Here is a 26,641-nt window from a genome sequence, read left to right as displayed (position 1 = left end):
TCCCATCTGCAGCCCTCAGTCTGGGCCCGGCTCTCCCAGTGGTGACAGCAGCAATGATTTATCACAGGTTTTGCTGCACCAGGTACCGTATTTCCCCATGTATAAGACACACCCTTTTCTGAAAACTTTGGGGTCTAAAAACTGGTGCATCTTACAGTGTTTGTAGATTTTTTTACTTGCATTTCCCGCTTTTTTGTGTGGATGAGGAGTTGTATAAATTTTGTGATGAATAAAATTCAATAACTTTATGTAATACATTTTCTTTTCAAATTTCGGGCCCCCAAATTAAGGTGCATCTTATACATAAGAAATATAGTCCTTCCCAGGCATTCAACAAGGAAGGTGCTGTCATCGTTGTCATTTTAGAGGTGACAGAGTGATTCACTCTTTGCCCAAGGTCACCCAGCTAGTGAGTGGCAGATACCAAAGCCTTAATCACTACCCCAAACTGACTCCCATCGTGACATACTGTGGGGCAGGATTGACTCCTGCATTTTTCTGGGCCTCAGAGTTGCCATGTGTGCCCCGTGGGGCAGGACCTGATGTTCTCTGAGGCTCCCTTAGCTCCAGTGTCCTGGAGTCTGCGTTTCTGGGAGGGCCTGTCACCCAGGTTGTGACATCACACACCCTGTCCTACATCCAGGGTGCTGTTGCCTTAATTGTGTAGGAAATGACCAGCTTTCTCGGCCCTCCCAGGCCTCCTGCCATCTGGGGCTGACACCAGACTCTGCGCCCTCTCCCTACCCACTAGGAGGAGCGGGCATGGCCAGAACCTGTGGTTTCTCCACCACAAGTGCATGTGGCCCAGGGCTGGTGGAGCTGGAGCCCTGTGGGAGATTCCAAAGTTAGAAAGAGTTTGATGGCTCTGGGGAACTGACCAAGGTCACTGTGGCTGGAGAGTGTGTGTGTGTGTGGGGGGGGGGCAGGGGAACGTGGGAGAGGAGGCTGGAAGGGAGGGCAGGGCCAGATTGCAGAGGGTTTGTAGGGCAGAGTGGTTAAGGGGTTTTAGACAGAGGAGAGACTTGGTCAGGTGTGCATCTAGAATGACTGAAAATGCTAGCATGAGTTAACAGCATCATGCACACAGCACTTACAGCCATGAGTACTGGTTGTGATGCTTTTTGTGAAGTCAGTCATTATCGATACCTGGATCCTACTTCTTACTAGCTGTGAGACCTTGGGCCAGTCACTCACTCCCAAATCTCATTTTTCTCACCAGTAATATGGGGAAAAGGTAGAGCCTTCCTCCTAGGGATTGTATCAGGATCAAAGAGAGATTATGAGGGGATTTCATCTAATCCCTGTTAATCCTGCAAACACCCAGCCCAGCTGTGTAGCTAGGGCCCTTCCCACATGCCTCCCTACTTCACGGTTTGGGGCGGGACAGGACTCAGTTACCAGTTCCAGGAGGGCCCGGCCATAACATAACCCCTTGCCAGCAGAGCGTTACTTCCCCAGATCCCTTCCTGTCCTCAGCCTCAGCCCTGCACTGGCTGGCCCCTCCTGCTCCTCAGACTATCCTCAGCCCTGAAGTCCTGGCTGAGGGGCACCGGCTTTAAGAACCCTCGGAGATTTACAGGAAGCGGGTGTGGTGTGGAGGGGAGCATGCAGGACCTGAGGAAGTCTCGTGCCTTTCCTGAGCCTCAGTTTCCTCATATGCAAAATGAGAACGGGACTACCTACTATATTCGTCTCCTACAGCCCTGTAACAAATTACCACACATTTAGTGGCTTGAAACAGCACACATTTATTCTTTTTTAGTTCCAGAGATCAGAAGTCCTAAAGTGGGTCAGCAGGGCTGTGTTCCTTTCAGAGGCTTGAAGGGAGACTCATTCCTCTGCCTCTTGTGGCTTCTAGGACCTGCCTGCATTCCTTGACTCCTGGCTCCATCCTCCACCTTAAAGCAGCAGTGCAGTATCTTCTTGTCTATCAACGCTCTTGTGGTCACATTGCCTTTTCTCTCTCTGAGCCCCCTGCCTCCCTCTTATTAGGACCCCTGTGATCATACTGGGCCTACCCAGATAATGCAAGGTAGTTTCCTCATTTCCAGATCCTCAACTAAATAACATCTGCGAAGTCCTTTTTACCATATAAGGGAATGTTCACAATTGGGAGGGGGGTTAGGACATAGGCATTTTAGGGGCCATTATTCAGCCTTGGAGGGTGGTTGTGAGGATTAAAAAGACAAGAAATGTGAAAGGCTCAAACAGGACCTGGGATATGGCACTCAGTCCCTCAATACACTTTCTTTTTTTTTTTTCATTTTTTAAATTGAATTTTATTGAGGTGACACTGGTTAATATAACTCAATGCACTTTCTTTCCCTCCTTTCTCTGAGCCTGCCTCCCCATCCATACAGTAAGACCCCATCTGTCTTCAGCATGGGATCGCACCTCCTTTGGAGCGTGGAGCATGGACAGGCTGACTGTGCCCGTGGCCTAGCCTGGGATTCCTAGGAAGCAGCAACACTGAGCCCTGCCCCTAGGATGCCCCCAGTGGCCCTCAAAAAGCACTCCTCTCTTCCTCTCGATGTGCTGGCCTCCTCTCAGTTCCTGGCCTGCTGAGCATTTCCCATCATTCCCAGGGATGGCTGATGGGAAAGGCTGAGCTCACTGATCCCTGGGGAGGGTATGGGGTGGAGGGAGGAGAGGGAGAGGCTGGCAGCAGCCTCGGTGAGAGAAGGGAAGAGGAGAGGCCAGGAGAAGAGATTTACAGGGGGAGAGGTTGAGATGATCGGGGCTCAGTAAACGTGGGAGAGGGTGGGGCAGAGCCTCCAAGCTGGGCTTGAAAGAATGGTCAGCTCTCTCCCTCCCTCCTGGGCCTGGACCGGTCACGCTGTTCTGTCCCTCTGCCAGACACTTCTTCCGAGAGGCCCTGGGACCTGGAGGAGTGTGTATGTATGTTGGGGATAGGAGGGAGACCAGCAGGGGCCAGAAGTGAGGAGTTTCTGCTAGAGAAAAATACCCACCACCCTTTGTGAGAAGAGGGCCACCTCAGCCAGTGTTGTCCCCTCTCTTCCCTCTGCTCAGTCCTTGGGCTCATCATCTGCCTTTATTACACCTTACTTGTGTGTGTGTGTGTGTGTGTGTGTGTGTGTGTGTGTGTGTGTGTGTGTGTGATGGGTGCAGAGGCAGATAATAATAGCATTCTGGGATTTGAGAGAATCCAATAAGAATGATTTTGAAAGGTACGCTCTGAATTGGATGTGTAATTCAATGCATATGCCTGTTTCTTTAATGTTCTCTCTTGCACCTTGACAACCTGGCCAACTCTTAACTATCCTTCAAGTCCCTGCTCAGATGTCCCCTGCTCTCTGTAACTTCCTCAGCAGCCAGCCCCTGCCATCTGGGAAGAACTGAGCCTCTCCCTCCTAGAGTTACTGTCACCCTCTCTATAACCCCTTCCTTTTGCAGGACAGTTGTTGGTGTGTGTATCTGTCACACCCATCATACGTGAGTCTGCATTCACCACAGACCCCTCTGCTTCTCAAGGTCACTGTCGTTCTGGCAGGACAGAGGCAGAATGACAAAGGCTCTCAAGCTGGCCTCCTGGGGTCTGACGTGGGCAAGGTCCTCACATGGCGGGTTGTTCCTTAGAAGTGAGCAGGCCCCCATGACTGACTCAGTCAAACTCAGTCAAGCTCAAAGCTGGTGGCCAAGTCATCAAAGTTTAAGGGTCCTTCCCCTTCTGTGGTGTTAATGCTTATGCCTGTGCCTGGGACCTCTTGCTGATAATCAAGACATCAAGGGGGGCACGTTGGTCATGAGGTTTCCTGATGAAGGTGAAACCTGAGCCAGGAGAGGGCAGAGTGTTGAGGGAGGGGCTGCCCAGGCCTTAAGGAGTGTATTTCATAATCTTATCCATTACACTAAGCACCCCCAGGAGGCCCATGTCCCAGTGCCTTTGGCCCACTAAATACATAGTGCCAAATAAATATTGGGAGATACAGCGTGGTGGTCAAAGGTTCCTCCACCCTTGTGTGTTCTTACATGTGATGACCTAAGTCTTTCCTTCATTAGACTCTAAGCCACACGGAGGCGGGGGCCTGGATAACCCTGTTCACCGTGGCACTTCTGCTGCCTCTCAGTGCACGAATCCTACCATATATTGAACTTGGACTATGTGCCAGGCATAGACAGACATCCTCTTTTTCATTCCCCTCAACACCCTGGAGGTAGGTTGTTCTATCCGTTATCCAGGTGAGGATAGGTGAGGTGAAGAACCAGTAAGTGTCAGGATAGAGGTCCGGACCTGTTCCCAATTGCTCTTCCCCATGTCTGTCACCATTTGTGTGGTCTCCCTGGGGCTCAGGGGAAAATGAGCATCTGAGTTGGCGCAGGTGGAGCTGGTTCTGACAGGTTGGTGGATAAGGAGGAGGCTAGCACTATTCCTCCTGGCAGGTTTCTCGTGGCCTCCCAGGAAAGAAAAAGGGAGCCGGTGTGAAGGGCAGGTGTGGTTTGGGGAGCAGTTCGGGGTGCCCCAGAACGCTCCTTGCTGCTTGCTGCATCACAGACAGCTGCTCTTGGCTGGCTTTGCTTGGATCACCTCATCTGCAAGCCCATGTGTTCTTGGAAGTAATGGAAATGCATTTCTTAAAAATGCTCGATAATTTAAGCCTTGTCCTAATAACAGACCTTTGTCTCTGCCCAGCACTCTGGCCTCCCAGAAACTCTTCCTATCCATTATCTTCTCTCAGCTGCCCAAGCTCCTGTGAGGTAATATGACCCTCTCTGGGAGCTCACGAGCCAGCTAAGGGACGGACAGGGACCAGCCCAAGGCCACCCAGCCAGCCTGTTTACTGTGGTGGTGGTGGTTAGTATTTTCACCACTCACAGAGATCTAACTATGTACCAGTGCCTCATTTAACACTCCAGACAGCTGAAATGCAGGCTAAGAGACACGCCTGCCCGGCCCAAGCCCGTAACTCCTTGATGATGTACCTTGGTCCCAAGCACAGTCCTTGTCCTGAAGCAGCTCCTGTCCTGGGGTGCAAACATCAAGGAAGTACAGGAGATAGACACCCTCTTAGAGGGAGAGCCTAGAGACACCAAGACCTTCTTCGAGAAATAGTGCCTTTTTTTCCTTGCGTTATCTCTCCATATCAAACATGATATAAAGTTAGCTAGCACATAACAAATACATGATAAATCTTTAAAAATTGTTTTTTGTTTTCTAAATTGTAATAAAACATTCAAAAGAAAGATGACTGTGATTTTGAGATGACCGATGAGCCTGTTTTACATTGTTAGGCTACTCTTTAGAGAACTTCTTACATCCTAAGCATGTCCGATAATGAAGTCCAATAATGAATGTATTAATTTTGGAACACACTTAGGATAAACTGTATCTTTCAAAATTATTTAATTCTTTTTAAAATTCAGAAACATTATTATATTTTTACTTCTTTTTTATTTCTTTTTTTAATTGGGTGCTCTGACTGGGGATTGAACCTGCAACCTTGGTGTATTGGGACGACACTCCAACCAACTGTGCTATCTGGCCAGGGCCTTATTTCCTAACTTATCTAGCAGATGATACATTTCTTATTTTCTGCTCTGTGACTTTGGGCAAATTACTTAACCTCTCTGTTTCTAAATTTCCTCATATGTATAGTAGGAATAATAATATGAGTATTTACTTTACAGGGTTCTTATGAAGATTAAATGAATTCATAAAATATTTAGAATAGTGTCTTGCTTGTATTAAACACTTCATAAACATCAGTTATAATAATAATAACAATTATTGTTATTATTATTATTATTACTATTTTTTGTGAGAGAGAGAGAGAGAGAGCAAAAGAGGAGACAGACAGATGGGAAGGAAGAGAAATGAGAAGTATCAACTCATAGTTGCAGCACTTTAGTTGTTCATTGATTGCTTCTCATATGTGCAATGACCGGGGGGCTCCAGCTGAGCCAGTGACCCCCTGCTCAAGCCAGCAACCTTGAGCTTCAAGCCAGTGACCTTGAGCTTCAAGCCAGCGACCTTTGGGCTCAAGCCAGTGACCATGGGGGTTTTGAACTTGGGACCTCAGCATCCCAGGTCAACATTCTATCCATTGTGCCCCCACCAGTCAGGCTAATCATTATTATTTCTTAATCAGAAAATATACCCAGGTTAAGTTAACAAGTCCATCAGGTTACTTTTCAGCAGATGTGCATCGGCCCTGGGCCTTGGTCTCGGGGCTCAGCTGCTCCCTTGCTCTGACTGTGACCTGGGTTCACTTATTTCCACTTCTTGCTTCCAGCCTCCAGTGCTGAGCTCATAAAACGTGTGGGCAAAGCACTTTATAGATTGAAGCTAACTAATAGCAGCTCCCTGGAGCTGTCCTGAGTGCAGGGAAGGCGATTGGGAGGCAGCTTAGACGCAGCTCAGGGACGATCCCCTGGGGATGGCCTCGAGGAGGGACTTGGAAAGGGCCTTGCTTTTCCTCCTTCTGACTGCCCCCGCCAGGCCAGGCAGGGCTGGGTGCTGATAGAGTTGGGAAGTTGGGGAGTGGGGGATTAGTGACCACAGGAGAAGAGTTTTGCCAGTTAGAGGTAGAGACCGTTCAGCCCACATATCAGGACACATCCAGACTAGAGCTAGGTAAACAGCCAGTCCTGGGCATCCTCTTGTCTGGATCTCTCATGGCCCATTTCACTATCTTGTGAGAAGTTGACGGCCCTGGCCAGAACAGACGGCCGCTGGCCTCTGCTCAGACACATGGCTGTCTTAAGGATGATAAGGAAGCTTCAGTTTAGTTGAAGGCATGAGTGAGAAGTTGGCATGGGATTCTGTATAAGGGATGCTGTGGGCAAGTTTCCCCCCAGTTCTGCCCCACAGGGAAGCCCTTCTCTGTCTGTGTTAGACTGAGCAGAAGTCTGTTCTGAGAACTGTTGTGGGAGTAACAGATGGGGATTGTCCCTTTGCGAGTCTCCTAGTCTGGTGGAGGAGGCATGGCCTTGTCCTCCAGGAAAGACCCTGTCTGATGGGGAACATGGCTCCTGTTTTCTGGGATTCCCTGTCTACTGCAGGGGACAGAGCCCTCTTGACCTCCGGCAGCTCCTTGTCTGAGGAAGGAGGCATGACCTTTGTCCTGCAGAAGCCTTCTGTCTGAAGGAGTCATGGCCACCACCCTCAGGGAAATCTTCATCTGATAGAGGACATCTGATTTCTTTACTCAGGCTGGCCCCCTCTTATGGGGGAGACTCATCTTGTCAATTCTCACTCAAGAAGCCCCATTTTATGACTTCTGCCTTTCTTTGCCCCCCCACTCCCCCCTATTCATGGAGAGCCCAGTCTATATGTAATAGCCACAGAACACTGGGCAAAGTAATGTGCTTGGCTGCTGTGGGGCAGGGAGGAAGGGAAGAAGGGGGACTGTAGAGGAGCCCCCATAACAAGTAAGGGTGACATGGAAGACTCCCAGTGGAGGTGCCATTATGGGACAATCTGATAGACAAGAGAGGCCTGGCTGTGCCGAGTATCTGCTGGGGATAAAGGGTAGAGGCTCCCCCAGGCGGCGAAGGGAGCCTGAGTGCTCGCTCCAGGGAGCCCCTGTTCTCATGCAGGCCAGACTGCTGGGAGGAAAGGGCCCCGGAGACCCTCACTCTCGGCTGGTCCGTGTGTAAGTCGAGTGCTGTAGGCCCAGAGACATCCGCCCTCCAAGGCCTGAGAAGCCCAGAGGAGGAGAGGAAACAGGACGCATATCAGGAACGCCTTTTCCTTTTCTTTGTAACTAACCCCCTCGCTCAGGTCTGGGGAGCCGATCCGCAGGCCTGCCCGGGCCTGGCTGCTGCTGGCTCTTCCAGGGCCTCCCTCTGTCCCATGCAGCCCCCTGTCTGGGCTGCTGCTCCTGGGCTGGTCCTCTAACTTCGCCAAGACACAGGGCTGTCATCTGTAAAATGGGGTAAGACTTTCTATCTGCCTCATAAAGAAGTTTTACTCCTCTCTTTATAAAATTTATATAATTGAGCTATATATTGAGCATTTTTTGTGTGGTGACCTCTAAGGTAGGTAGGGGCAGGGAACGTAGGGTAGGAACAAGTGTGGGCAGACAGGATATTTGTTTGGTACTTGTCTGAAAAGTCGGGGGACATATGAGTAAAGATGTCCCAAGGCTGGTGGATGTGAAGTCAGAGAGGGTCTAGCTGGAGATGAAGGTGTGGACTTACCAGCACCTGGTGGCAGCTAAAGTGGTGGGTGGAGCCACCCAGGGAACTGCTTGTCATGGGCTCTGGGAAGGGGTGGAAGCCAGGCCCTGGAGGCCACAGCCAGCCGGGCTCAGTTCCAGAGCCTGTGGAGAGCTGGGCACAGAGCAGGATGGGAGACCTCTCAGCTAGGGCTCCAGGGGCCAGGAGAGCTGGGTGCAGAGAGGGGGTCCCTGGGGGTGAGGGGCTGTTGAGACCTTCACCTCAGCGGGTTGGGTGTGGTGGTGTGTGCAGAAGGCTGGGCCACAGATGGGGAGCTAGGAAAGGTGAAGTTGCTCAGACACCCAAGAATGTGGCCAGCCAGACTGGCATTTTTTTTTTTTTTTAGCATGCACATGAAAGAGAGAGCCAGAGAGAGAGAGTGAGAGAGAGAGAGAGAGAGAAAGAGAGAGAGAGAGAAAGAGAGAGAGAAACAGGGACAGACAGACAGAAGGGAGAGAGATGAGAAGCATCACCTTAATTGCAGCACCTTAATTGTTCATTGATTGCTTTCTCATATGTGCCTGACCGGGTGGCTCCAGCCGAGCCAGTGACCCCTTGCTCAAACCAGCAACCTTGGGCTTCAAGCCAGCCACCTATGGGCTTCAAGCCAGCCACCTATAGACTCAAGCCAGCGACCATGGGGTCATGTCTATGATCCCACGCTCAAGCCCGCACTCAAGCCCTATGAGCCCGTGCTCAAGCTGGTGATCTTGGGGTTTCAAACCTTAGTCCTCTGTCCCAGGCTGAAGTTCTATCCACTGTGCCACTACCTGGTTGGGCCAGACTGGTATTCTTTTTATTTTCCCGTTGTTTGAGTTATTCCTCAGGGCTACTGTAGGAGTGCATATTTATGTGGTATGTGTTTGGCATAGGTATGTGGGATTGTATGTGAGATGTGTGTGGGGTGTGCTTAGTATTTGTGTGTGTGGTGTCTGTGTATGTGTGTAGTATGTATAAATATCTGTGTATAATGTACATGTGGTGTGAGGTATGAAGTATTTATAGTAGGGTCTGGTGTAGGTATATGAGGCAAGTATGTACAATGTGTTTGTGGTGTCATGGGTGTTGTGTATATGTGTGGTGGGTGTGTATCTGTGGGTATGTGGGGTGCATGTGTCTGTGGGTATGTTGAGTGTGGGGCAGGTGTGGTGTGCATATGTGCATAGATGACATGTATAGAGTTTGTGCATGTGGCCATGTTCAGCTGCTTGTTCTGCACTGCATCAGGCTGGTGCTGAGCTGTCTGCCTGGGCTGGACCTTAGAAGCATTCACTAGGCTTCTGAATTTCTCTTCTCTACTTAGGGTTACACCAGTGATGTACTGGTAACAATTAGTCTTTCAGAGAAAAAGGGGGCAAGGGTTGTGGTATTTGCCAATTTCTGTGGTGTAAATTCTCCCACCATAGATTTCACACCGCTGCCATGATATCATTGAACATGGAGTTGGGAAGAGGTACAGTTAGACACATCATATAGCATTCTCACCAGATAGATTAGTAGACATAAATAGATCATCATATCAGATCAAGATCATCATTGTAAAATTTAGTAAAATAATTAGTAAGTGATAAGTTTTGAGTATGTATTCCCTTTGTTTGTAATATAATTTATTTAATTATAAGTTTAGATCAGGATTTCTTACCATCAGCACTATTAACATTTTGACTGGGGCTCTGGTCAGATAGCCTGGTTGGTTAGAACATCGTCCCAAAGTGCAGAAGTTGCTGGTTTGATCTCCAGTCAGGGCACATACAGGAACAGATGAATGTTTCTCTCTCTCTGTCTCTCTCCCTCCCTTCCCTTCCTCTCTTGCTAAAGTAAATAAATGGAAAATTAATAAAACAAAAAACATTTGAACTGGGGATTCCTTGTAGGAGGCAGGAAGGGGGCTAACCTGTGTGCAGGCAGCATCCCTGGGTTCTATCTACTAGAGGCCAGTAGTCCCTTTATACCCCGTGACAACCCAAGATGTCTCCATGCATTGCCAAATGTCCCTGGTGGGGGAGCAAATTCACCCCTAGTATAGAGCCCCTAACAAGGGCTGTGTTTAACAACTAGCTCTCAAAATTCCTGAGAATGCAGCTCCAGCATATCAAAGGCAACTTATGTGGCTAAATGTAAGGCGTAGATTTCCTCTCCCAAATGAGCTGCCACCTTAGGCCATAGCTGTCAGTCCTTGCAGAGCCCATGACTATAGAGAGCTTTCTGCCCCCGACAGACCGACAGAGTGGTTGATGAGTTGGAGTTGGAAATGCACCACTATACTGTTCTGTTCTGGTGTTTTATGAAATGTGAAAATGGAAAAAAATATAATGCTTCTGAATTGATATTTTATTTTAATATAGCAGTGGTAGTTAACCTGGTCCCTACCGCCCACTGGTGGGCATTCCAGTTTTCATGGTGGGCGGTAGCAGAGCAACCAAAGCATAAATAAAAAGATAGATTTAACTATAGTAAGTTGTTTTATAAAGATTTATTCTGCCAAATTTAGCAAAAATCTGACATAAAGTACTTGGTAAGTAATTATTATTATATGCTTTAACTTGCTGTAACTCTGCTTTATAAATTTTTTTTTTTTTTTTTTTTTTGTATTTCTCTGAAGCTGGAAACGGGGAGAGACAGTCAGACAGACTCCTGCATGCGCCCGACCGGGATCCACCCGGCACGCCCACCAGGGGCGACGCTCTGCCCACCAGGGGGCGATGCTCTGCCCCTCCGGGGTGTCGCTCTTTTGCGACCAGAGCCACTCTAGCACCTGGGGCAGAGGCCAAGGAGCCATCCCCAGCGCCCGGGCCATCTTTGCTCCAATGGAACCTTGGCTGCGGGAGGGAAAGAGAGAGACAGAGAGGAAGGAGGGGGGGGGGTGGAGAAGCAAATGGGCGCCTCTCCTATGTGCCCTGGCTGGGAATCGAACCTGGGTCCCCCACATGCCAGGCCGACGCTCTACCGCTGAGCCAACCGGCCAGGGCCTCTGCTTTATAAATTTTATAAAGTAAAGTTACTTCCCTACTTTATAAATCACCATTACTGTGGAACCGGTGGGCGGTTAGAGAATTTTACTACTAACAGAGATACAAAAGTGGGCGGTAGGAATAAAAAGGTTGACTACCCCTGTAATATAGTGTGTAATTCTGTATTCCTAAAAATTGTATATTTAATTTGGCAAACAAAACAAATAAAACTTTCAACAAAATCTCTCCACTGGGGAAATTATGGATTGTGTGTGGCAGGGGCCACCCGGTATCTAACGAGCTCCTGCTTAGGTCATACAAGTCCAGCTGTCCACCGTGTCTCATCCTGGTGGCAAGCCTCTGATTTGCCACATGGTCCTAGGTCCTGTTTTTCTGAATTTTGAGCTTAAGAATTTGGCTCTCATTTATTCATTTATTCAAAATATATATACATATTTATTAAGCACCAACTATGTACCAAGGAGAATGAATGACTGAAGGAAGAGGGTTCCCAGTCTCGGAGTTTGTCAGGGTTTCAGTTCCAAGGTTGTCCACTGAGAGGTGGGTGTGCAGGTCCTGTGAGGGATGCAGGGCAGGGTGAGGAGAGGGAGGGAGCAGTGCAGGTGTGCCTGGAGCCGACTGGGCACCTTATGCATCATCTCACGCCACTCTCCCACTCTGTGTTTGAGGGACGGTTTATTTGTGGAGCATCTGTCTCCCTGCTTCAGAGTATCGGTGCCCTGGAGATGGGGCACAGGGCTGCAGGTAAGAACTGCCGGGGCCAGAGATTGGAAAAAGTAAAAGGAAGAAAAGAAAGGAGAGAAGTAGGAAAGACGGATGAAAAGAGGAAAGAAGGGAAGAAGGTAGGGAAGGAGCAAGCAAACTCCCTACCGCCTAGATGAGAGGAGTCCGTGCAAGGGCACTTTAAGCTGCAGCAGGCAGGGAAGACTGCTTGGATGAGGTGATATTGGGAAGGAAGGGTGGAAGGGACTGCAGGAGGGAAAACTGATGGAAAGGCTGGGACAGAAAGACAGAATAGCAGGGTTTGTCTCTGGAGATTTCTGGAATGTGAGGGACTAAACTGGAGTTTAGATTAGTCCTAAACTGTTGTTCTTCATCTGGGAGTAGGAGGGAGACAGATAATTAGAAAAATGTCCCAGTTTCCAGCAGGGGCAATATCACCACCTCCCCCAACCCTCAAGGCTTTCTCACCTGAGAGGCATTTGGTAAGAACTCTCCCCTCGGCACTGGAGGAGAGGACAGACTATTGGCTGGGGCAATGATGAAAACAACAGCAATAATTATAGTACAACTGATGTTAGTTTCCCTTTATTAATTTCCTACTAGGCACCAAGGTGTTTTTTGTTTGTTTGTTTGTTTGTACTAGGTCTTTATATAATATATACCTTCAACCTATGGGGTTGATACCACTTCCATTTTCCAGATCAGGGAAAGTTTGCCTCAGAGAGGGTGCTACACTCGCCCGGGGTCACACAGGACTTGGACAAGGTCTGCTTGCTTCAGTGCCCACGCTGCTTCCTCTGCCAGCAGCCTCCCTTCCTGCCTCTTGACCCTATGGAAGGTTGGAGAGCGTTCAGGTGCCCTCCCTGGCTTCTTTGGGATCTGGGTGTCAGCCCACTTGTTGAAATAATCATTAGTCTTTGACTTTTATATCTTCATTTTCTTGGCTTACCAGAAAACAGGTTATTCTCCTTTAAGAAACTCTCCCCTTTGTCATGACCACGTGGTGGCTCCCCTCCTTTTTCACCCTGCAGCCCCTGAAAATCTCCACAAATCTGGATCATGGCCAGAAAAGTGAGCCCGTGAATACAGCAGGAGGCCAGAGGAATTGCTGTCTGCATAGGACTCCCCACCCCTCCCCACCCCGGCCTCTCCAACCTGTCAGACTGGAGCATGTGTCCTGTGAGCCTGCAGAGGCCCAAGGGAGCCACAAGGGATTTTGAGCCAGGATGAGACAGGAGCGCCAGAATCCCAGGGCTCTCCTTTTCTGTGGCTCTGAGCACACCAGCAAGTTTCTGAGCCTGTTTCCTGGTCCCTGTGTAAGACTTCCCTCCCTTGGGTTTTGATTTCTCCATCTGGGAAATGAAACAGGCTGTACAAAATCTGAGAAATGGGGATGACATTTCCTGTCTTCCTGCTTCCTTCCCCCACCTGGGCTGTCCTGAAAAGCAGGTGCACTAATGGTGGGTAAACAGGCAGGCTGTGTTCTGACACAGGGAGGGCTGTTCAATGCTGGCAGAGACAAGCTGCTACACAAATAACTCTGCTACCAAGGAGAGTGTGATAAGGGCCCTAGAAACCTCTTTGCTCCTCACGCCTTTCTGCTCCCTGACGGCTGTTCTTACACCCACAAAGTGGGTCAGAATGTGGGGCGGCTATACCTGAGAGTTAATGCCCCCTTGCATGGCCCCCACACTACCCAGCTAGGTCATGGTTGCTATCAGAGGCAGCAGTTGGGGAGGGTTATGGGGTCTGGAGTGTCTGTGTGTCCAAAATACAGTCCTAGCCAATCATTCTTCCTTCCCCCAGATGCCCATGCCTACTCATTGCCTTCTATATATATGGTCCAAGTTCCTTAGCTTGGCATTCCAGACTCTTCACACCCAGCCAAGGGCCCGGTGCGTGGAGGTGCTCCAGGACTGCCTGGCAGTCGGCGGGTCTTTCTCTGGCCCATCCTCCTCCCTGGTGCTTTGCTCAGGCATGCCCTTGCTGCCACATCAGCCTGCCAGTGTATACCAAGCACCCAGGGGACTCAGTCATTCTTGTCAGGCCTCCGCCTGCAGTGCTGTTACTTCTCTCTTTCCCACATCCTCCCTTGAAGACTTTCTTGATGTCCTGGACAGAACCACACATTCCCACCCAAAAGGTAATGATATTGTGAATGGTTAAAGGTGCGATCTGCAGAGCCAGACTGCGTGAGCTCTAATAGCTAGCTCTACATCTCACTAGCTCTGTGAGCTTGGGCAAATTACTTAGCTTCTCTCCGCCTCAGTTTTTTCATCTGTGAAATGGGGATGATAGTAGTACCTCCTTATAAGGTTGTTAGAGGAACAAATGAATTAATATTTACAATGCACTTAAAGCAGAAACTAGTACCTGGTTTCTCTCCTGGATGAGTTTTCTGATGTTGACTGAAGATTGAATAATATTTAAAGGTCTTCCCTGCCTGACCAGGCAGTGGCGCATAGAGCATCAGACTGGGATGCAGAGGACCCAGGTTCAAGACCCCGAGCTTGCCAGTTTGAGTGCGGGCTCATCTGGTTTGAGCAAAAGCTCACCAGCTTGGACCCAAGGTTGCTGGCATGAGCAAGGGGTTACTCAGCCTGCTGAAGGCCCATGGTCAAGGCACATATGAGAAAGCAATCAATGAACAACTAAGGTGTCGCAACGAAAAACTGATGATTGATACTTCTCATCTCTCTCCATTCCTGTTCCTATCTATCCCTCTCTCTCTGACTCTCTCTCTGTCTCTGTAAAAAAATAAAAAAATAAAGGTCTTCCCACATTCACCATTGAAATATATAGCAGTTTTCTCCAACATGAATTTTCCGGTGCTCACAAAGGAATGGACTGTTACCAGTGCTCCCTCACGTTTGCTGGTAGTCAATCCGTGTTCATGGATACTCTCCCCAGGATGAGTTTTCTGATGTTAAGATGTGTTTTGTCTAAATGATTCCCCATAGATGGCCCATTCATGAAGTTTCTCTCTTGATACTGGCGTTATGACTTTGGATAAGTTTTTAGGGATCTCTGAGTCTCAGGTTTCTTCTCTGAGAAAATGGGAATATTTAGATGGAATAATGTAATATTGTAACATGTGTGCTGTGCACCTCGCTCATAGGATGTTGTTATGCACATAAGATATCATGCTTGGTGGGTGTCTCTTACTTGGCTATACTGTGATCTTTTATCAGCAGGGACTGTGAGTTATTTCACTGTCCCCAGAGCCTGGCAGTGGTAGGGGCTGTGAGAATGTGTGTGAGTAATAATAAGTGGGAGAGCCTTCAGTCAAAGCTGAGCAGTTGCCTGCTTTGGTATATCAGTTATATTCCTGACTCAGCCTGATGTGCCTGGGACCCTACCCCTATGAAGCATTTCCCAAGCCCGATGCCCATTGATCCTGACAGCCAAAGAGAACTATAGGCAGAAGAAGAGCTCCCTGGAGTCCACTAACCTAAAGAAAAGGATCATTGCCAACCACCATCTATTTAAACTTCATCCATACTCACTTTTGACTAATTCCCTCTAAGAACATTCACTCAACAACATTCAGCCTGTAATTTATATATTGAGTGCCTGCCGTGCCCCAGATACCATGCTGTGCCCCCAGGGATCTAGTGTCAATAACACAAAAAATCCCTGTTCTCACTGAAGTGATATAAGTGAAGCAGATGTTGAGTAAACAGACCATTACAAAGTGTGGAAAATGCTATAACTGGGGACACACTGGGTGTGGGTGTTGGGAGGCATCTAACCCAGTCATGGGAGAGTCAGGGAAGGCTGCCTGGAAAAGGAGGTAGCTGTGCAGAGGACAAATCACAGCAGTTCTAATCGCCGCCACTGCACTGCAGGCTGGCAGAGGGATCTGAGGAACTGCTGACATGTGGACTCTGGATTGTAAAATTATGGAACCGAGGATTCTAACTGCAAAGGGTCAGAGTCACAGGGTCCATATTTCTCTACTTGACGTACTATATTTTTTCCAGACTCGCCTTTTCCCAAGACTTGAGACATACCTTGTTAAGGAAGCCCTGGCAACTTTATGAAAGTTATTTATGCTTATTGTACAAGATGGAAAAATATGAGATAGAAAGAAGTGGGTGGATGGAGGGAGTCTCTTTCAACCCTTATTAATTTTTAAGCACATGTCCTTTCATTTGGGGGGGGGTTGTATTTACTTTTATTTTTAAAATTAAGATGTAATTTATATGCTATAATAGTCACAGTTTTAGTGCAAAAAATACTGTAATAGTCACAGTTTTAGTTTGTTCACAAAGTTGTATAACTATCACCACTATCTAATTCCAGAACATTTTCATCACCCCAAACAGAAACTCCTGTCCATTAGTAATCCTTCTCATTCCCCCCCTTGCAACAACAGCCCCTGGCAACCACTAATCTACTTTTTGTCTCTATGTACTTTCCTATTCTGGACATTTCGTATAAGTGGAATCCAACAATGTATGTCTCTTGTGACTGGCTTCTTTCACTTAGCATAATGTGTTCTAGATTCATCCCTGTTGTAGTATGGATCAGTAAGAACTTGGTCTCTTTTTGTGGCTGAATAATACTGTTGTATGTATATATTGCATTAAAAAATACATTTACTGGTTGATATTTGTTTTTTTATCTTTTATGATTATTATGGATAACATTGCTATGAATATTTATGTACATTCATTTGTGTGAACATCTCTGTTTTCAGTTCTCTTGGGTATATACCTAGGAATGGAATTGCTAAGTCATACGGTAATTCTATGTTTAACTTTTAGAGTAACTACCAAACTGTTTTCCAAAGTGACTTCACTGCATTACATTACCACCAGCAATATGAGGGTTCCAGTTTCTCTACATCCTTGACAACACTTATTATTATCCTTTTTTTAATTATAGCTATTCTAGTGGGTATGCAGTCTCTCACTCTGGGCTTGATTTGCATTTCCACGGTGACTAATGATTTTGAACATCATTTCACGTGCTTATTGACCTCTTGTATATCTTCTTCAGAGAACTGTCTATTCAAATCTATTATCCATTTCTAATTGGGTTATTTGCCTGCTTATTATAGAAGCAAAGTAAGGTCTTTGTATATCTTGGATACTAGACTTTTATCAGATACATAATTTGAAAACATTTTCTCCATTCTGTAGGTTATCTTTCACTTTCCTGACAGTGACCTTTGGAGCTCAAATGTTTTTAATTTTAATAAAGTCAGTTTTATCTATTTTTTTCTTTAGTTGCCTGTGCTTTTGATGTCATATCTAAGAAACCATTGCCTAATTCAAGGTCATGTTGCCCTGGCTGGGTAGCTCAGTTGGTTAGAGCATTGTCCCCATATGCCAAGGTTGCAAGTTTGAACCCCGGTGAGGGCACATACAAGAATCAACTAATGAATGGATAAAGAAGTGGAACAAAAAATTAATGTCTCTCTTGCTTTCTCTCATCCTCCCTCTTTCCTTCTCTTTCTCTTCCTTCCTCTTTCTGTCTAAAATATAAACAATAAATAAAATATATTTTTAAAGGTCATGCTTTCTTCTAAGAATTCTATAGTTGTAACTCTTACATTAGGTCTTTGATCCATTTTGAGTTAATTTTTATACATGGTGTGAAGTAAGGGGTCAAACTTTATTCTTTTGGCTATGGATATTCAGTTGTCTCAGTATCATTTATTGAAATGACTATTTTTTTCCCATTGACTTGTCTTAGCTCCCTTGTCAAAAATCAATTGCGCATATATATATAATATACATATATTTGGAATCATAATTCTTTTATTTCTTTTCTTCTTATTATTATTTCTGTGACAGAGACAGAGAGAGAGAGAGAGGGACAGGCAGGCAGGGAGGGAAAGAGATGAGAAGCATCAATCTGGTGTAATACTTTAGTTGTTTATTGATTGTTTTCTCATATGTACCTTGACTGGGGGGCCACAGCAAAGCGACTGACCCCCTTGCTCAAGCCAGTGAACCCTGGGCTCAACCAGAAACCTTGGGCTTCAAGCCAGCGACCTTTGGGCTCAAGCCAGCAACCATGGGGTCATGTTTATGATCCTATGCTCAAACCAGTGACCCCACGCTCAAGCTGGCGAGCCTGTGCTCAAACTGGATGAGCCTGCCGGTGACTTTAGGGTTTCGAATCTGGGTCCTCTGCATCCCAGCCCAACACACTATCCACTGCACCACCGCTTGGTCAGGCTGGACTTGCAATTCTTTTCCATTTGATCTATACATTTATCTTTATGTCAGTATCACACAGTTTTGATTACTATAGCCTTGTAGTAAGTTGTGAATTCCGGAATGTGAACCCTCCAACTTTTTTTTTTTCAAGATTATTTTGGCTAGTCTGGGTCTTTTTATTTCCATATGAATTTTAGGATCAGCCTGTCAATTTCTGCAGAAAAAACCAGTAGGGATTTTGATAGAGATTGCATTAACTCTGTAGATCAATTTGAGGAGAATTGCCATCTTATCATTTTTTTTTAAAGATTTTTAAAATTTTTATTGATTTTTACAGAGAGAAGGAGGGGGGAGAGAAGTAAGAACTCATAGTTGCTTCACTTTAATTGTTCACTGATTGCTTGTCATATGTACCTTGACCGGGAAAGCCCAGGGTTTCAAACTGGAGAACTCAGCGTTCCAGGTTGATGCTCTCTCCACTGCACCACCACAGGTCAGCCCATCTTATCATTTTTTTCTTTTAGTATTTATTGAATACAAATAGAACTCCTGCCAAATATATTATTTTGAATCCTGATTTATTAATGGAGAGTTGACCCGCTGGCCTGCCTGGCAACACCACCCTGATGGAATTGAATCAGGAAACAGGATCCAATAGGTTTGCACACACTGCTAGAATATGTTTGTTTTAGGCATGTTAGTCTAGAACAATGGATTTTACACATTAAAAAATTTGTACACCTGAGTCCTGGCTGGGTGGCTTACTGAATAAAGTGTCGTCCTGGCGCTCTGAGGTGGCAGGTTCGATCCTCGGTCAGGGCATATATGAGAAGCAACCGATGAGTATACAACTAAATAGAATAACTAAATGGAACAAGGAGTTGATGCCCTTCCCCCTCAAGTCAATGGAAAAAAGATTCTATTAAAAAAAATTTGAACACCCAAAACCTATGTAACTTTATTAATCAATGTCACCCCAATAAATTCAATTTAAGAAAAGAAAATAAACAGTGAAGGAAGTGACCTATAACTGAAAAAAATGTGAAAGGCTATTAAAAAATAATATAAACAAGAAAAAAAACATTAAAAAAATTGCAGCAGAAAATTCATTTAACATGGTAACTCAATTCCCCTAAAATGAAAGTTTCACCAAATCATACTTACTTTTCACATCAGCCAGGCAAAGCTGTTCTGCTGCGATAACAACCAACCCTCCCATCTCCGTGCTGCTAGAGTTGTTCTTTTTCTCTCATGCTATAAGTCTATTGTGCAGCAGGAGTGCCCTGGCCTTAACTTGCTGGGGGCTTCCCCATCCACATCATTGCTGCTTCCTGAGGGTGTGGTTTGTGGAAGAATAGCCCCCAAAGGTGTCTAAACTTAATCCTTGGAACCTTTGAATATATCAGATTACATGGCCAAGGGGAATTACAGTTGCTGATGGAGTTAAAGTTGCTAATCAGTTGACCTTAAAAAAGGGTACCGAATGTTTTCATAAGGGTCTTTAACAGTAGAAGAGGGAAGCAGAAGAGGTCAGAGTGATGTGGTGTGATAAGAACCCAAGCTGAGGTTGCTGGCTTGGAAGATGGAGGAAGAGGCCATGAAACAAGGGATGTGGGTGGCCTAGAGGCTGGAAAGGCCGAGGAAACAGATTTGCCCCTAGATCCTCTGGAGAGGAACACAGCCCTGCCAACATCTTGATTTTGACCCAGCGAGGTACATTTTGAACTCTGAATCACAAAACTGTAAGATTATATTGTTTTAAGCCATTAAATTTGTAGTCATTTGTTATAGGCTGCAGGGAAAAATACAATGGGCACGCACCAGTCATTAAGTGCTCTGCCTAGAAATTACATGTGGCTTTTCTACTCATGTGTTGTTGGCTGGAGCAAGCCACATGGGCGTGCCTAACTTCATAGGACTAGAGAAATTTGCCTAGCCTTAGAGGGGAATAGAGTATTGGTGAAAAGAGCAATATCTACTATACCCTTGCTATCTGCACCTCATGCTTTATTATCTGATCCGTTAAAACTACAACACAGTGTTGGTGGCAGTTCTTTAAGTTGATTTAATCATTAACTGAATGGGTTGTGGCCCCTGGTTAGAAAAACAGTGCTTTCTAGACTCTCTACTGCCCATGTCTCATGGACCTCATGACACACCCTAGGCAGAACTGATTGGCCCAGGCACGGAACACCTGACCAATGAATTCCCTCGCCTGGGAATTTGGAATTGGACCATTCAGCAGTTAACAGTGGGAAGCTGAACAGAGAGGCAGAGTAGACAGAGAATCACAGTGAGAGCCAGATGCAAGCCAAAATGATGAAGGAGCAGAAAAGTTCTGAGTAAGCAGAGAGTATTGGTCCAGAGCAGCCGCACGGAGAGCAGTGCAGCCTGGGGAACACGCAGCCCCAGAGGGAGAGGTGCAGTGAGAGCACAACCGTCTGAGAGGCGATGGCTTCCCCGTTCCTGGCTCCCAATCCAGAGCATCCTGCCTGCACATTCTTCCTGTGAGATTTTTGTCTTCTTATCACACCTCTCCTCCTTTTCTTGAGCTCCCCTCAGTGTGTTTCTGTTCCTTGTCTCCAGTGAGCCTTAATCAGCTAGAACACCACTGGGGCCTGTCTTTGACTGAGGATCAGGCTTGTGGGTCATAGGCGGGACTCGGGGGTATACCAGACCCAGCCATGTCACAGTCTGGAAGTTTGGCTTTGACCACAGTCTTGTGCCTTTGTGCTTCCTCTTCAAAGCAAACAGGCAGAAGCCAGCTATGTGGGGCTGCGCATGTGCAGGGTCCCGGTGACCTGGAGGCACCCCCACACGGGCTTTTTTGCTGACAGCATTGGGGTCAGGAAGCTGGTGGAGTTGTTTCAGGGAAGGCTTGGCTGTGCGACAGAGTGGAACGGTAGCCACAATTTGCCTGTCTGACCCTCAGTTTCCTCTTCTCCGAAATGGGATTGTTGAAGAATCAGCAGTGTTTTGGGAAAAATATTTTGAAACACGACTAGGGCAAAACATGCTCTCAGGTCATGGGCAGCTGCTGTTGTTGTTTGAGGAAGCCATCAGCGTCCAGACTTCCTGAGGAGGTGGCCCTAGGGGCTGATTGAGTTAGTGACAGAACATTCTCCACCACTGGCCTTGCTTCCTGCCTCCTGTCACCCTCACTCTCCTTCTCACTTCTTACTGGCCCTTTCATTTCTTCCTCTCCCCCGCCCCTCCCTTGCCCTCATTTACCCTCTTTTCTGTTCTCACTTGTAAAAACACCCACTTTGGGAAAGCAGCAGCAGGGCTGGGTATAAGGGATCCAGTTTCTGGAGGCCGACAGGTATAACTGGTTCTGGATCCTGACATAGCCCCTTGCTTGCTGTGTGTTCTTGGGCAAATTACTACATCTCTCTGAAACCCTAGTTCATTTTCTATAAAATAGGGGTTATGATGCCTATTTCATAGTGCTGTTAAGAGAAATAATTAACTAGGCACTTAACAAATGCTAGTTCCTTCCTAGCTCCCTTCCTCCCTTTTTGATTATCCCTCTTCTCAGCCTGGCCCCGTCACCTCTTTGGCCAGGATGCCACTTGTCCCTCTTAGGGATCTCTGGTTTCCTCTGCAGATCCAGCCCAACTTGAGAGCTGCTTGTTCAAACCACGTGATCCATATTTTTTCTCACTTTAGCAGTTATTACACTCCGGCTGACTGTGGCATCTTCACACTCCAAACACTGATAAATATTTATGAGGAGGAGAAAAGCTCAGAACTCCTAGGGGAGGTGGGGGAAGAATGTGCCAGGCCCTTCTCTGCAAGCCAAGCTCAGACCCATCAGTGTTCCCTTGGGCCCCAGAACAAGGGGTAGGTGTGTGTGGGGGCGCTGTGGAGGCAACACCGAGCCACTTCCCACTCTCCTTGGAAGAGCGACTGTTGCTGTGACCTCGTTGACCTCCCCCTGCCTTGCCCTGGATGCCCGCTGGACCTCCTGCTCCTGAGGAGAGATCTGGGCCATGGGATTCCTCCCAGATGCACATGGGCCTGCTCCATTGCCTCGTGTTTGCTCTATCTCTCTCTGCTTGTGACTGTTCCTCTCTCCCTCTTTTCTTTTTTTTAATGTTTGCTTTTTCACCTCTAATTCCATCTTTTATTTCCATTCCTCCAGGCCATGTCCTTCTCCTGTCTTCTCTCTCCTCTAAGACCTCTTATTCCCTGGGTCTCTGTCTCTATCCTTCACCTTTCTTCTTTCCTTCCCAGCATTTCTCAGCATTTCTAGGGCTTGACGATGGGGGGAGGGTAGGTGAAGGGGTCTCAGGCTCCCAGACTCAGTCTGGGGGAGAGGGCAGGGGAGCTGCTGCTAACCTCAGTGTGCCCTAGAAGGCAGAGCGAGCTCTGGGCGGGAGTTGTGGACCAGGCCTCTGCCTGCCTCTACATCTGCTGCTGTGCTGTGTGGCCACTGGTACATCCCCTCCCTTTCCTGCCTGGGCCTTCGTTTCTCAGCTGACGCCTTCACTAGCTTATTCCTTCACCCATTCACCAAGTATTTATTGAGTCTTTGCTGCCTGCCATTTATTAACACACTTATTGAACACCTAGGCACTTGGGATTATCAGTGAAGAGAGACAAAGAGGCCAGCCCTGTGGATCTGACCTGTAGCAGAGTAGGCAGGGCTGCCTGTGGCCAGAAGTGATGTAGTAGTAGGTTAGAACATGGTGAGTGCTTTGGAAAAAAGAAAAGTAGAGTGAGAGAAGGAGAGAGGGTGTGGGGCGGGGCACAGGTTGAAGACTCATCAAATAACGCTGGGCAAACAGGTCTGAGGGAAGAGGTCCCAGGGGAGGGACTGCTAGAGCAAAGGCCCTGGGGCAGGAACCACCGGGTGTGTTGGAAGAACAGTGAGGAGGTCATGTAGCTGGAGGGTTGAGGGAGAAAAGTGGGAGGCATGCTGTGAGGTAAAAGAGGCAGGACAGACACACAGACGAGGCTTGTCCTCTGTGTGAACTGGGTGGATTTTGAGCAAGTGAGCGGCATGGTCTGACTTACATCTCGAAAGACATCCTCCACCTGCTGGTTGAGGAATAGACTGAGGGGCATTGGCCAGAGCCCAGGAGAGCTATGATGGCAATGATGGAGGTTTGCATGGGGTAGTGGTGGAGGTGGTGAGATCTAACTATGTTGGGCATTTTTCCAGCTCTCAAGGCTCAGGGACCTGAAATCACTCCCAACCTCTTGTCCTCAGTCCTGGTAAGGGATGGCCTGCAGGAGCCTTCGGCTGCATGGGATATGCTAACCCTGACCTTCCCTCTCTTTCTCTCCACAGGGTGTTCAAGAAGGCGAGCCCAAATGGAAAGGTGAGTCTACAGCAGGTGCACCCCAGCTCCTCCCTGACCCTAAACTCTTGTCCTCTCTTGGGCATGTCTACTGACCATGCAGGACCCCGCACACCCCAATCTGAGGCTGTTAGGAGCCCACAGCCACAAAGGGAGGGGCATCCTCAGGAAACTTTCTATCTGGGGTTGGGGTGGTACAATTCCCCTGGATTTCAGGGAGCCCCTGCTGAGGTGTGGGGAGATGCAGTCTATCATAGAGAGACTTCCGTGTGAGTGCAGTAATTAGAGTAAGTGCCAAGGGCCTCAGGGGCACTGCTTCTCCTGGTGTGAGGGGCCCCTGGAGCCTCTCAGCAGAACCTGGTGTCACCGTTACTGGGCAGCTCCCAGGGCCTGTCCTGCTTCCTTTCTCCCCACGGGCCCCAGGCTCCATCCTGCTCTCCTCTCAGTTCAGCAAAGAGATGTTACTGACACCATTCATGTCAGGTCCCAGCAAGTGGGTGGAGACTGGGGCAGGATATACACAGATAAATAAGGCACGGCCCATGCCACTCCTAGCCAGATGGGGTAAGCGGACATGGAAAGTGATTATTTCTTTTTAAAGTGGCAGGTGTGAGATAAAGGGCTGCCCAGGGACTGCAGGACCCAGGCTGGTGGTCAGCGAGGACTGCCCCTAGGAGTTATGTATTTCTAGGCAAGGCAGGGTCAATAGGGCAGTCTGGGCATGCGCATAAATCACAGGGAGGGTGGGGGAGATCGCAGCAGTTGCATCTGAGTGCCCAGAGGGAGGCCGAGGGAGCAGGAGCCCCAGTGGAGGAGGCTTAGGGGCTTGGACTCCTGTCCTGGGCTGGCAGCTGGCACATCCTGTGCTCCCACAGCAGACATCACCAGCCACCTTTCCTGCTGAGCTGGGATTCCATCCTAGCTAGATTCCTTTTCAGCACAGAGCCTCAGGCAGCTCCGACCAATTGACCAGAGTTGGCATTGGTAATAAAATGAAATGCATTTGTCATCTCAGCTCTGGGCACTGAGGAACCATTAAAGGGTTTTCAGAGGGGAATAGGATCATTAGATTAGCATTTTAGGAGAGTCAGTCTGGCGAAGGAGGGGGTTTAAGGCCGCAAGCCACAGACCATGGAGAGTCTGGTGCGCAGTTGCGCAGTGCAGGCAGGGGTGGCTGTGGGGAGGGAGAGGCGGGGTGGGTTGAGCACGGTGATGGAGGGACTCATCAGGATTTAAGGGTTGTGGAGGCACAGGAAGCATCTAGGATGATCCTTTGGATTCTAGCTCAGGGTCTGCCCTGCAGGCTGGCTACCACATAGGGCACCAGCTCTAGATTCCTCACTGCTGGGAACACCGGCCCTCAAGTGAGTGGGTTTCTGCCAGAGCTCGGTGTTCAGAGCTTCACACCCATGTCCCTGCTTTTGGTGTCCCTGGCTTTCGGAGATGCGCCCAGGACTCCACTCAGCAGGCCTCTTTGCCACTGTAGCGGCTCTTCCTCAGTGGTGCTTGGTGAGAAGTTCTCTCCAGGGCTCAGTGTCCTCATCTGTAGAATGGAAACAATAGCAACTTCTCATATAGGGGTTTAGGATGAACAGATGCTTTCAAAATTGTACAGGGGTGTGTTATTCTTAGTATGGGGGCTGGGGCTCAGGTGCAAGGCCAGTTAGGGATGGGCCTAGGAGTTTCAGGGGCAGCTCTCAAGGTTTTCTACAGGGCAAGGGCCAGTGGCTTTTCAGGAGTGTATTCACAGGTCCCACAGCTGCTAATGTAACCCTGTGCCTCTCCTCCCCAGCTCACCGTCTACCTGGGGAAGCGGGACTTTGTGGACCACATCGACCTTGTGGACCCTGTGGGTGAGTCCCTGCAGGCCAGGGAGGAAGGCAGTGGGGGAAACGGGGCTGGCCAGGCCCCTTCCAGAAAAGGGTGTGTGGAAGCAGCCCAGGAATAACCTTCAGGCTTCTGGTGCCAAGAATGGGGTGAGAGAGGCTTCCTGCTTCAGTCAACAAACATTTACTGGGCAGCGGCTTTCGCCTCAGCTGAGGGCCCGGTGAGAAGGGTGGAGGTGAGAAGCAGGGGAGGCTTCCTGATGATAATGAGGATGAGGATGAGGATGACAGCAGCCACCCCTCATAGTAAGGCTTGTCCCAGACACTAGGAGTAACTACTGTTAATATCTAGCTTCACAGATGAGGAGACAAGGCCCAAGAGCTTAAGTGACTTACTCCAGGTCACAGAGCTAGTAGATCAAGGAACCTGGATTCAAACCCCAGGCTGCCTGGCTCTATAGAACCTTTTTCAGCGGCCTCCTGATGGCCAGGGCTGGGGGATGGAAGGAGGGCCTTGGGGCTTGTGAAATGGAGACTGTTCACACAGACTTGCGGTCCTGGTGGAGGCCGAGGCACCTTCTAAGGTCTTATTCTAGTTTCTCAACCTCAGCACTCTTGACATTTTAGGTTGGGTAATACTTTGTTACTGGGGCTATCCTGTGCATTGTAGGATATTTAGCAGTATCCCTGGCCTTTACCCATTAGACCATGGGGAGTACCCCAATCCTGGGATGACAAAAAGTGTTTTTAGATATTGCTGACTGTCCCTTTGGAAGGTACATTCAGCCTGGTTAGGATTCTAAGAACCATAGCTCTCGTTAGAAGAGCTTGATCTCATTACCTGTTCTCACAACTGTTGGAGGGAGGAAGCCCCAAATGACCCCTATGGTACATATGGGGACAATGAGGCCCAGAGTGGTTAAATTATGTTTTAAATAGAGACATGAACAGCCTGGCCAGACAGCTCAGATGATTAGAGCATCATCCTGAAGCACAGAGGTTGCTGGTTTGATCCCTAGTCAGGGCACATACAGGAAGAGATCAATGTTTCTATCTCTCTCTCCCTCTCAAATCAATACAATGGACGTTAAAAAAGAGAGAAAGAGAGATGTGAACCAACCGAAGTGAGACCAGTAGAGGTGACAGGTTGGGAGGACGAGCACTGGGAACTGCATGAGACTAAGTCCCGATGAAGAAACTAGAATGTGTTGTTTGGAGAAAAGTTCAGAGACTGGCCTCTGTCCTCACGTTCCTGGGGCTGTCCTGGGACCAGGAGGGCAGGAGCAAGCTGAGCTGAGCGCTGTGACCGAGCCAGGTGGAAGCAGAGCACAGCAGCAAGTTTCAGATCTGAGAGGAGGACCTTTGTGACGTTGGGACAGGAGACCTGGGGAGTTCCTGGGTCGAGCAGGGTGTGAGCAGGGCCCCAAGGCTGTGGAGCCTCCAGCTTCCGGCCTGGCTCCTCC

At 48.1% G+C, this 26,641-nt stretch overlaps 1 protein-coding gene across 4 annotated transcripts in view; it reads left to right on the top strand.

Moving 5' to 3' along the window:
- ARRB1 (arrestin beta 1) overlaps nt 1-26,641 on the top strand; it is a 77,244-nt gene that overhangs the window by 28,071 nt on the left and 22,532 nt on the right. The window contains exons 1-3 of one of the 4 annotated variants that reach the window (XM_066368714.1): nt 7,763-7,895; nt 23,343-23,373; nt 25,145-25,205. In XM_066368714.1, the coding sequence (XP_066224811.1) occupies nt 7,891-7,895; nt 23,343-23,373; nt 25,145-25,205 (97 nt within the window). In that variant the 5' untranslated portion in view covers nt 7,763-7,890. Of the gene's footprint in view, nt 1-7,762; nt 7,896-20,332; nt 20,554-23,342; nt 23,374-25,144; nt 25,206-26,641 lie in introns of those variants that run through there. The other 3 variants (XM_066368689.1, XM_066368697.1, XM_066368705.1) reach the window with 3 other exon arrangements.

The sequence above is a fragment of the Saccopteryx leptura genome, chromosome 1 (genome assembly GCF_036850995.1).
Source record: "Saccopteryx leptura isolate mSacLep1 chromosome 1, mSacLep1_pri_phased_curated, whole genome shotgun sequence".
In the NCBI taxonomy this organism is placed as follows: domain Eukaryota; kingdom Metazoa; phylum Chordata; class Mammalia; order Chiroptera; family Emballonuridae; genus Saccopteryx; species Saccopteryx leptura.
Note: the sequence above shows the minus strand (reverse complement) of the source record. Positions and strands in the feature narration are given on the sequence as shown.